General features: G+C 42.8%; 1 protein-coding gene across 2 annotated transcripts in view; it reads left to right on the forward strand.

Moving 5' to 3' along the window:
• Positions 1-228: 228 nt before the first annotated feature.
• The window catches only part of pitpnc1a (phosphatidylinositol transfer protein cytoplasmic 1a), a 75,993-nt gene continuing 64,194 nt past the window's right edge, over positions 229-12,027 (forward strand). The window contains exon 1 of one of the 2 annotated variants that reach the window (XM_036940646.1): positions 229-1,085. In XM_036940646.1, the coding sequence (XP_036796541.1) occupies positions 1,038-1,085 (48 nt within the window). In that variant the 5' untranslated portion in view covers positions 229-1,037. The remainder of the gene's footprint in view (positions 1,086-12,027) is intronic. The other variant, XM_036940647.1, reaches the window with a different exon arrangement.

Consider the following 12,027-nt stretch of genomic DNA (forward strand, 5'->3'; position numbering starts at 1 on the left):
CATGTACATATTCTCATTCACCCCTTTTAGATTTGTGCGTATTAGGTAGTTGTTGGGTTACTGTTAGATTACTTGTTAGATATTACTGCACTGTCGGGAACCAGAAGCACAAGCATTTCGCTACACTCGCATTAACATCTGCTAACCGTGTGTATCTGACAAATAACATTTGATTGGATGGATGATGGACACAGTCATTAAAAACCGTTATTTAGGCCAAGGTCAAATAACACAGGCTACTCAGCAGGCTGCATAGTCGACTCGTGTAGCCCAATCTTTTACCGTGGTTCCAAACACTTTCTAGGGGAGAGGATTGTTCACATTTGAATAGAACCAGTGACAATGAAAGGGAGCATGAACTCTGATGCGCTTACTTTCACGCATCTTGTTTCCTGCCCGCATGTTTCCGTGGCAGCGGCAAAATAGCTCGTCGTCGCACCGAGTGAGAAAGGACAGCCAAAGGAAGAGCTCGTCCCATTTTTTTCACATCCAAAGAGAGGACACCGCAACATAAAGCCAAGCCTTTGTAAAGAAGACTCGTATGTGCAGGAACTCAGAAGCGTGAGGAACAGCACATTTTAGCGAATTAGCCTCTGCAAGGACGGACCTGACCCTCGCTTTTTTTTTTTTAGATAAACCTTGTATCTATTTCTTTTTGGTTTGAGAAAACTGCAGTTAAAGCAACTTGGCCGTTTTGTTACCGCACACGTTTTGAAAGCAACATCTGTTTGGCCGATTTTCAATCGATTCTCATGTATTTCGCAGAGGGCAGTTAGGTACGTTTTTTAACTGCTTTTCTTTACCCACGTCCTGTCCGGAATATTAAAAAAAGGCTCGTTTTTGAACGCTGCTTGTGAGAAATTCCCCAGCGAAAATTCCATTCGTTCCGATGAGACAAGACAACTCACAGTGGTCATCTGTTTTCAAGGCGATCCACATGCATTGCCAAACTCTGCGTTTTTATTAGCTAAAGCTTTGGCGGTCATAACTTGTTAGACGGGCTACATTGTAGAACAAGAAGAGCTATATCAAATAAGATGTTGCTCAAGGAGTACAGGATATGCATGCCGCTGACTGTCGAGGAGGTAAGTGTATACATTTTTTTGTTGTAAAATTGTAGCATTTCCATTGTTTGATTGTTTAAATTTGTCAAACAATATTCAAGTTGACTTTCAGCTAACTTTCTCGTGCGAGAAGAGGAACGGATAGGAAGGGCGGGGTGGAAGTAACATTTTAGATGATATATGTTTTGTCTTGCAGTAAGCCAGCCTAACCTATCCCACCCATAGCCTCAATTGTCAGTCTATTTGAAAGTAAATGCCATGTTCATGTGTCATAGCTGCCGTGTGGGATGAACACACACACACCAGATCTGCTTATTAGACTAAATGTAAGAAAAACGATAGACCGGAAGTAAATTCAACACTTATAATCTGCGATGAACATATAAACACCCACTTGTGTTTTCAGCATGCTAGAGGCAATTTACTCGAACTTTATATTAAATAGTATTTGAGTCTAGAGGTCACTGGGCTACTGTTACTTATCAATGGCTTTGAGACTATACCACAGGATGGGGCTGTTGTAACTACCGTTTAGTGTATAGCCTATTAGTGTATGGTGAATTCAAATCAATTCATCAATAATGATGACACAGTAATATTGCACCATAACCATAATCGTATAGGCCACTGTTATGAACATTCTTAATAATATGTGGTCTATTTAGTAGGCCTAATGCTGTTTTAGGTTGCTCTAGCATAATTCTGCTCCTGCTTGAGCACAGTTGGGTCCACAACACTCATCTTTATTCATAGGAATGAGCAGCACCTCCCCTAAGAATCTGCTTAGTTACACTTAATTCTCAGCCAGTCATCTGTGCATGCTTGTAGTTCTCTGTGAAAAGGGGGATTCGTTCTTCTCTGATCAGTCAATGTGTCAGTTTGTCCTCCATCTCACACTGTTGCCTAGATAATATAGTTCTAGTCCTGCATAGCCGTCATGCCCGTGACGTCTTCAATGTAAATGATGGTAATAACACCTTATGGTGTTGTCACTCATGTTGATTGCATTACTGCATTCCTCCTGCCTTCGCCCTTGCGACATTGTCCATTAGAAATGCATGAGTGTTGCTCGGTTTTCTTAGAACACTGCTCTGGTCTTCTCAGAATTTCAACCTAATGGAACACGGGACATAAAAACATGTACTTTCCATAACCTCCCTCAACATTTAATAACGAGTGTCAGCCAAAACGCTTTATTTGGTATCAGCAGTTTCGTAACAGAGGCACCGGTTCATTGACTGAGGGCTCAGTTTCTCTGTTTGGCATGAAGCAACACTTTTTGTCTTCCAGCGTGGGTTCAACTCCGCACCCAGTCAGTCATTTTGACCGAGAGTATGGTCAAAGTGAAGACAAGTGACAGAATCGTTTTTTTTCATTGTGAGTCTTCGAAGTGATTAAAAAGATGCCTTTGTGTGTTGTCTCTTCAAATGATCTATTTCTCACATCAGACACTAATAGCTTACTGACTAACATGCAAAATAGCGTCACTGAAGGCACTCAAGGTATGAAGGAGTACCTATTCCTAATAGGCCGCTAGGACACGGAGCAGCACAACTGTAAGTTGTAAGGAAGTCACACGTTTTTTTTACAATTGCTTCTGAACTTTGTGTGTGGCTCAATTAAACGTTGAGCCTCTGGTGAACTATGGTATGTAAGGGCAGAGACAATATAAAGAGCTATCTTTGTCTCTTTAAGGTTTCTTATCACAGAGTCAACACATGTGAAGGAGTCATTGGAAGGGCACATAACGTTGTCAACAACGCGTGTTGACACCCATTGTCACTAGCATTCAGTTCTCACATTGACTTGTCGTCGGGAAGATTGCTTTCTTTCCTTCTCTCATTCAAACAAATTGCGCTTATCATGACTACGCATTGAGTTGGGAGTCCATCTCTCTGATAACATGAATGGCTGCTTCCTGACCGGGGGAGGAAGTGTCCTCAGGCCAGATATCTTCTCTGGCCAAGTCTGTTTTGTCTGAAAACCCCAGGGCCACTGGCTTAATGAAGTGTGTGTGGTAATGGGGACATGCGAGGTCACCCCTCTCTTTGCATTGTCTCTTTCTGGGAAGTGATTGGCCTGGCTCTGGCCTCAGCGTAGTGCAGATGGTAACTCTGGAAATGTGGCAAATTATTACTGTGGAATTTTACAAACTTGTTTTTACAGCATGTTTCTATTCACGAAAGCATGTACGTTCATGTGTTACTACTGCAGGTTGGATAACGTATAAGAAAAGTTCTGTGAACCCCAACTCCTATCTTATCCCCCACTGTACATCTTCACTTGATGAAGTCACCTTGTTCAACCCACACCAATCAGACCTTGTCATCCTTAGGCACAGATCTTGGATCAGCTTACCCCACCCCAAATCCTAATCTTAACCATTAGGGAGGAAATGCTAAATTGACATTGGCTCATATTCTAGGCTGTTAACGTCATGCTTTGCCATTTCCCATAGTAATTTATCAGCCACCACGCCTGTATATTTCAGTCAGAGGATGGAACAGTGATTCATTTCAGAGGACACAGACAGACTAATGAACTCTCTCTCAAGATATCACTCCTCCCATCTAGGTCCTACAGATTTAAAAGGGTGATGATTCATCATTCTTACCTAGGGCAACATGCCTCATTTCCCACCATTACTCAATACTTACTAATGTTGCAGATATGTGATACTAATGCGTGTGTGACCTTAGGCATTATGGAAAATTCACAATAAGGTGTCGCCAAGGTTTCTCCAACCCAGTAATGGTAACTTGAATCATCAGGAAATAAGAACTGACCCCAGAGCAGTGTCTAGGGCCAACTACCGCCTACACCAGAAACGTGTTTTCTATGCATCCCAAATGGTATTGGGAATAGGATGTAATTTGCGACTCATCCACAGTGAACCGTTCGAACACACCATGCGACCTCATAGCAGCCTGTTCACTTTCCCTTTGTGAAGGTTTTAAAATAACTGCGATGCGGGTTTTCTCTATCCCTTTTGGAGAAACAAAATCCAAATGAAATGCGTTTTGCCGTGCTAGAAATGTCTCCGCTTTCCAGCTTCGGCTATAACTGGAGGGATTATAACGCTGGTCTGACGTAAAAGCTGATAGTCCCTACGGTTGTGGATGGTGTTCATTGCAAAGAAAAATGGAATCCAATTCCCTTTTCTGGTTTTGGGACATAAGCTCTAGTTTTCTGTGTGAGTTGAAGTGGGTAAAGCCCAAATGTGTAACAACTGTCTATTTCTACCCCCTTAATCACTGAGCCATCTCACTCTCTGGCAGAGAAGGTTATTTCAGGTAGTGGAGTATATGTGTTGAATTTGAATATGGATGGCTGCTAGCCATCACAGGGAATGTACTCTATAGAAGTGGATGATAGAAGCTCGTGTGTTTTCGTGTATGTTAAGTTAGTTGATGAACGGTGATGTTCCCAGAACAGTGGCGGAGAAAGCATCTGTGCCTATCAAAAAGTCAATTAGCGAAGTTCATGGTAACGTTGATGAAATGCTCGAGTGTCCCTTTGGAGATGTCATCTACCTTTCCGCTTTAGTGGCACACACGCGCTCGCACACACAATCACTCACTCCGTCTGTTGTGGGTAGGGCTGTGTGATCAAACATCCTCCACGTCTGTTAGCTTGTCTTCTGATGAATCATCATTCACAGTAATTTATGAACGGGATTTACAGTTCACACATTCAGTAAGTATGTGGCCTATGTGGGAATCAAACCTAAACTTCGGTTGCTAGCACTATGGTCCAACCTTCAGAGCCAACGGAGCCAATACATTCCCGCTACGTTATTCCCTAATGACCATTGACCCTGGTTTAATTTGAACTAACGTCCCCTGAAATTAGCAGGGGGATTTCAGCTAGCTCCCATACGGTGTGTCAAACGCTGCTCACCGTGCCCCATCTGCCGTATACGTTGATTTAATCAGCCACTCCTTTATCTGCCGTCTGAATTGGGATTTAGCCTCCCTCTCGGCAAGCTGCTGCTTTTGCCTGATTGCTGTCTTGTTCCAGCCTGGCGTAGAATACTAGTCCCCTGGGCATTGCCAATCAGCCCTGTGCTGGTAACTAGCCACCAACAGTTGCGGTAATGTGAAACAGGTGTAATGTGTTCCATTGGTGCAATGTTACTGAACATTACAAATTAAAAAGGGGTGTATTGTAGGCATACAGTATTTTTACACAGTTACCTCAAGGGACTACTTTGTCCAATGAGGCCCGTGGGGGGGTTTAATGTCAGGAAAGTAGTTACGTGGCCTCATCATGATGAGTCTCCCTCCACATCAAATTTCTGTAAAGACTGTAAAACTTCCTTTAAAGGCTCTTTAACTCGATGGCTTGCAGTTGTTAGATCCCCCAACCCTGTTTCCATAACGCCTGGAGTTAATCTCACATCTTGCTGCGATGTTGCAGCTCCAGAGGCAGAGAGAGATAGAGAGGTGCTGAAATGGAAGTCGGTCTCTTTAGTGGCTGTTGTCGGTTTACGGACAAACTAGAAAAATACTAATCCCGTGGGTGTTCACTGGCCGGGTGAGATGAGAATAGCGATATTGCGAGCATCACAAGGTGTTGTCAAGCGTGTTCAGAAGTGTAAGAACCAAATTACCTCACTCCTCAAAATGGGTTGTCTGTCTTTCTCGCTGCTTTTTGGGGGTGTGTATCAAGCGTCTCAGAGGAGGAAAACTGATGGTCATTTCCATGTAAAAGGATCCATGAGCACTAACACGTTCATAGGAGCATATCAAATTTGGTGTCAAATGAAAGCTAGAAGTCTACATTTTTCAACCATTTTCGTTCCTGAAAATTTGGAATAAGCAAAGGCTTTGATTTCTGCTCACACAGGTGGAAAAGGGCTCGTAAGACTTATTCTAGTATATGGTTTTTAAGGTATTTTACTGAACAAAAAATATGAAAGCAACCATTTAAAAGATTTTACTGAGTTGCAGTTCATAGAAGGAAATCAGTCAATTGAAATGCATACATTAGGCCTTAATCTATGGATTACACATGACTGGGCAGGTGTGCAGCCATGGGTGGGCCTTGGAGGGCATAGGTCCACCCACAGGGGAACCAGGCCCAGACAATCGGTGATTCTGATTGGTCTGTGGTTGTGAGGCGGGTTAGATGTACTGCCAAATTCTCTAAAATGACGCTGGAGGCAGCTTATGGTAGAGAAATTAACATTAAATTCTCTGTTGGATGTTACTGCAGTCAGCATGCCAATTGCATGCTCCCCAATAACTTGAGACAATTGTTGCAAAGGTGTTGTGACAAAACTGAAGATTTTAGAGTAGGTTTTTATTGTCCCCAGCACAAGGTGCACCGGTGTAATGACCATGCTGTTTAATCAGCTTCTTGATATGCCAGACCTGTAAGGTGGATGAATTATCTTGGCAAAGGAGAAATGCTCACTAACAGGGATTTGTGAACAAATTTGTGGACAAAATCTGAGCTATTTGTGCATACGGAACATTTCTGGGATTTAAAAAAAATTTCAGCTCATGTTGTGTATGTATTTTTGTTCCGTCTAGAAATTCATCAAAATTCAATGTTGAAGGCTGATTAATAACATTTTATATTTCATTTTGCAGAAATGGTTTGCTTTCTGTAAGTTTAAGAAATATTGCCTAGTGTCTTGTCATTCTGTTACCAAAAACCCACATATCTTTAAGATATTTTCTAATCCCTCCCTCATGAGGAGGGAGGATGAGGAAAGTTCACATACGTAACAGAAGTACCCATTAATTATAGTGTTTGTACTGATAAAAATGTTGTTTATTAATTTATTATTTATTTTTGTTAAATACATTTTACCCCCTTTTCTCCCCAATTTCGTGGTATCCAATTGTTAGTAATTACTATCATGTCTCATCGCTACAACTCCCGTACGGGCTCGGGAGAGACGAAGTCGAGAGCCATGCGCCCCCGAAACACAACCCAACCAAGCCGCACTGCTTCTTAACACAGCACACTTCCAACCCAGAAGCCAGCCGCACCAATGTGTCGGAGGAAACACCGTGCACAGGGGCCTCCTGGCTACCTTGGTTAGCGCGCACTGCACCCGGCCCGCCACAGGAGTCACTGGTGCGCGATGAGACAAGGATATCCCTACCCTCTCTAACCCGGATGACGCTGGGCCAATTGTGCGTCGCCCCACAGACCTCCCGGTCGCACCCGGCTGCGACAGAGCCTGGGCGCAAACCTAGGTTCTTTGGTGGCACAGCTAGCGCTGTGATGCAGTGCCCTAGACCACTGCGCCACCTGGGAGTCCCCTGTTTATGAATTATTAAGTGTTTTAAAACGCATCACTCCAAATTGGTAATAGTGACTGAAAAATGTGTAACAGGATGACTGCAATTGAATTAGCCACAATGGAGAAACCATAGTAGTCACAAACCATGGTTGCAGTAGAGTAGTTTTGTAGAGGTGTGGAGAGGCTTCCTCACTGGGTGCCTGGAGAGATGTTGTTGTGGGGGGATAATTGCCTTGCTCAAGGTCACAATGGCAGGCAATGGCATCTAGGATTTGAACTGGACACCCTCTGGTTGCTGGCTCTGCTCTCTAATCACTTGGCTACCTGCCTCCCCCTGTACTGGGTTGTGCAGTCCTGTACTCCACTGTGCTCTTCTGTGAAGTCTAAACTTATGAAACATGGATGTCTATGATTGGTACAGATTTGGTCCAGTCTGGAACAACCACATTTGGTCTTGTTTGAGTCAGAGCTCATTAGAATAAGGAAGATATTGCATTTTTCTACCTTTTTTGTGTACATAATTAGGATACATCACCATGAAGAGAATGACATTCAAAATTATGGATTTCTGTTGAATACAAATCAAGGACCCATGATGTCATTCTGTTACCGGGTGTTGATCCACTTCACTTACTGTAGTTCAATAGCCAGAAGAGATTTTATTTTTTCAAACTCAAGTTGTCATATCTTAGCGGACACCCAATTCTTTCTGCAGACATCTTTGAATCTTAATTCAAATTACATATTTAACAGAGTTTTGGGAAAACGTGGACACATAAAATCTCCCTCAGTTTTTTTGTGTTTTAGTGACATTTTCAGTGGCAATTGTTAAAAGCAGACTTCTGCATATACAGTGGGGCAAAAAAGTATTTAGTCAGCCACCAATTGTGCAAGTTCTCCCACTTAAAAATATGAGAGGCCTGTAATTTACATCATAGGTACACTTCAACTATGACAGACAAAATGAGAAATAAAATCCAGAAAATCACATTGTAGGATTTTTAATGAATTTATTTGCAAATTATGGTGGAAAATAAGTATTTGGTCAATAACAAAAGTTTATCTCAATACTTTGTTATATACCCTTTGTTGGCAATGACAGAGGTCAAATGTTTTCTGTAAGTCTTCACAAGGTTTTCACACACTGTTGCTGGTATTTTGGCCCATGATGTTTTGGGGCTGTCGCTGGGCAACACGGACTTTCAACTAACTCCCTCCAAAGATTTTCTATGGGGTTGAGATCTGGAGACTGGCTAGGCCACTCCAGGACCTTGAAATGCTTCTTACGAAGCCACTCCTTCGTTGCCCGGGCGGTGTGTTTGGGATCATTGTCATGCTGAAAGACCCAGCCACGTTTCATCTTCAATGCCCTTGCTGATGGAAGGAGGTTTTCACTCAAAATCTCACTATACATGGCCCAATTCTTTCCTTTACACGGATCAGTCGTCCTGGTCCCTTTGCAGAAAAACAGCCCCAAAGCATGATGTTTCCACCCCCATGCTTCACAGTAGGTATGGTGTTCTTTGGATGCAACTCAGCATTCTTTGTCCTCCAAACACGACGAGTTGAGTTTTTACCAAAAAGTTCTATTTTGGTTTCATCTGACCATATTACATTCTCCCAATCTTCTTCTGGATCATCCAAATGCTCTCTAGCAAACTTCAGATGGGCTTGGACATGTACTAGCTTAAGCAGGGGGACACGTCTGGCACTGCAGGATTTGAGTCCCTGGCGGCGTAGTGTGTTACTGATGGTAGGCTTTGTTACTTTGGTCCCAGCTCTCTGCAGGTCATTCACTAGGAACCCCCGTGTGGTTCTGGGATTTTTGCTCACCGTTCTTGTGATCATTTTGACCCCACGGGGTGAGATCTTGCGTGGAGCCCCAGATCGAGGGAGATTATCAGTGGTCTTGTATGTCTTCCATTTCCTAATAATTGCTCCCACAGTTGATTTCTTCAAACCAAGCTGCTTACCTATTGCAGATTCAGTCTTCCCAGCCTGGTGCAGGTCTACAATTTTGTTTCTGGTGTCCTTGGACAGCTCTTTGGTCTTGGCCATAGTGGAGTTTGGAGTGTGACTGTTTGAGGTTGTGGACAGGTGTCTTTTATACTGATAACAAGTTCAAACAGGTGCCATTAATACAGGTAACGAGTGGAGGACAGAGGAGCCTCTTAAAGAAGAAGTTACAGGTCTGTGAGAGCCAGAAATCTTGCTTGTTTGTAGGTGACCAAATACTTATTTTCCACCATAATTTGCAAATAAATTTGATTTACAATGTGATTTTCTGGATTTTCTTCCCTCATTTTGTCTGTCATAGTTGAAGTGTATCTATGATGAAAATTACAGGCCTCTCATCTTTTTAAGTGGGAGAACTTGCACAATTGGTGGCTGACTAAATACTTTTTTTGCCACACTGTGTGTAGTTTGTTCAACTTTAATAAGTGTATTTTCCTTGGCATACATTTTTAATGTGAAAAAGTGAAATTCAGCGTCACTCTTACCATGGAATTGCCTGGATTTTAAGATCAGTTTGGCCTTTCTAGATCACAATGAATAAGATTACTTGGACGGGGGGGACTTGATCCTAGATCAGCACTCCTATTCTGAGACGCTTGACACATACAGCGCCTGGTTTGAAATTGTCCATTTTAATAGTTAGTTGTGGATATTCAATATTGTGTTGATGAGGAAATGGACCTAACATTTTCCATGGGTGGATCGGTGCAAGACACAGTTGTCATCTGGTGTTCATGACAGTGTTGTGATTTGATAAGATGATATTTGCTCCTCCAGCAGAAGTACCATCATGGCTTTTGATAGACAGTTATCCACGGATGAGGCCATTTCCTTGATGGTGTGTGTGTGTGTGGTGTGTGGTGTGCGTAGGCTGCGGAAGGCTTTTTCGTCAGGCCATTCCAGGGTGATCGTCACACGTTGCTGACAGTCACTCTCTCTTCCTTGGACAGAAGCCATTTCAATTAACTGGAGAGAGATCACACACACACACACACACACACACACACTATCACGTATGTATGTACTTCAGTTTATTTAGTAAATACTTTCATGACGCTTTTTCTTAACTGCATTGTTGGTTAAGGGCTTGTAAGTAAACGTTTCACTGTAATGAAAACCTGTTGTATTCTGCGCATGTGACAAATAAAATTAGATGTGATTCTCACAGATGCACATACTTGTGGTTTCCCTACTCGGCCCATTCATCCTGTTGTAGCTGTGGTCTGTCTTTAGCGTTTCCGCTACAGGTCTCCCTTTCACTCCAGCAGCCTTCCGTTTTCAGACTTTCATTTAAAAATGATTTTTAGTATCAACCCCAATGCAAACATCACATCATTCATAATTCAGCACTCTTGTATTGACTGAAGACAATCAGGCAGTCAACCAAGTGGATATTTGACTTGACCTTAAATCACAGTCCACTTTGACTAGCCGCCTGATTCTCTTGTCATTTTAAATTGGTCATACCATGCCCAATTTTATTATGTGTGCACCATGCTGAATTTTAACTACCAACTTTCCATTATGAATTATTGAGAAGAGTTTATAGGGGAGCTGGGAACTGAACAAGTAAACACAGACACACACACCCCACACAGGCACACACACACACACACACAGGCTGAATCTGTTGCTTTGGGATTGAAATGAATAGAATATGAGACGACAATACATGTATAAACATGTCCTCATTCTGAGAAATGTTGTCCCCAACCGGTAGCCATTGGCAGTGTAATTACAGTCGGGCTAAGCCACATTTTTAACGAGTATTTTGGACAGGAGGGATGGGCCCTTTGGCTTGATGAGTTCATTTGGAGCTTCCGTTTTGCCTCTCTGTTCTCTCGTTTTCGTTCTTGTTCTCGATCTCTCTCTCTCTTCTCGCTCATTTCTCCTTTTTCTCCCGGTCTTTCTCTGCTTTTCTTTTAGGGCTGACCCCATTTAGTCGATTGTTTGGTCAATAGTCTGTTGGTCGACCAAGATGTAAAAATTATTATTATTTTTTTTAAAGAATTGGCACACCTGTCTGATTCGCGCCCTTCTCAGTGAACCAATCCATTGAGGAGGCCGAGACTCATCCGCGCGGATCGCACAGTCCAAGAAGAAGGGGAGTGTGGCTGTTAGGCACAATGCATCTCTCTCTCCATTGTGTGAATTGTTTGATTGTTAGTGTCTATCAATTCCCTATTACATATCACCAGTAGTACATTTTAATTTCTAATCTACAACGTTTGTTTGGTTACGGTAATTTCTGTTAATAGAGTCAATATGTATTTATTCCAGTCTTTTACCGTTGTCATTGTCGGAGTGGACACGTTGTTTGCGGAGCGCACAACCTATGCTACACTTGTGAGAGAAAAGTCTGGAGGGTGGGAGATATTTGACGCAGTCGCGTACCCACAGGCCCCAGATCGGCTGTAAAGAACATCGTCTGGCCTCTCTAGCAGCAGATGGGTCTGGCAGAGTGGCCATTGAAGCATAATTGTGAGAATGTTTCTCTGCACTCTGTTAGTGTGACGTTAACAGCTCTAATGGACCCTGAGACAGTGTGTGTGTGCGCATGTGCCGTTGGTATGTGTTTACTTGTGTGTGTTCACATGCGTGTGTTTGTGTGTGTGTGTGTGTGTGCGTGCGCGCGTGCCTGTTCAGGTCTGGGCCCTGGTCAAAAGTAGTGCACTATATATGGAAAAG

This window comes from Oncorhynchus mykiss, chromosome 13 (genome assembly GCF_013265735.2).
Source record: "Oncorhynchus mykiss isolate Arlee chromosome 13, USDA_OmykA_1.1, whole genome shotgun sequence".
Classification (NCBI taxonomy): domain Eukaryota; kingdom Metazoa; phylum Chordata; class Actinopteri; order Salmoniformes; family Salmonidae; genus Oncorhynchus; species Oncorhynchus mykiss.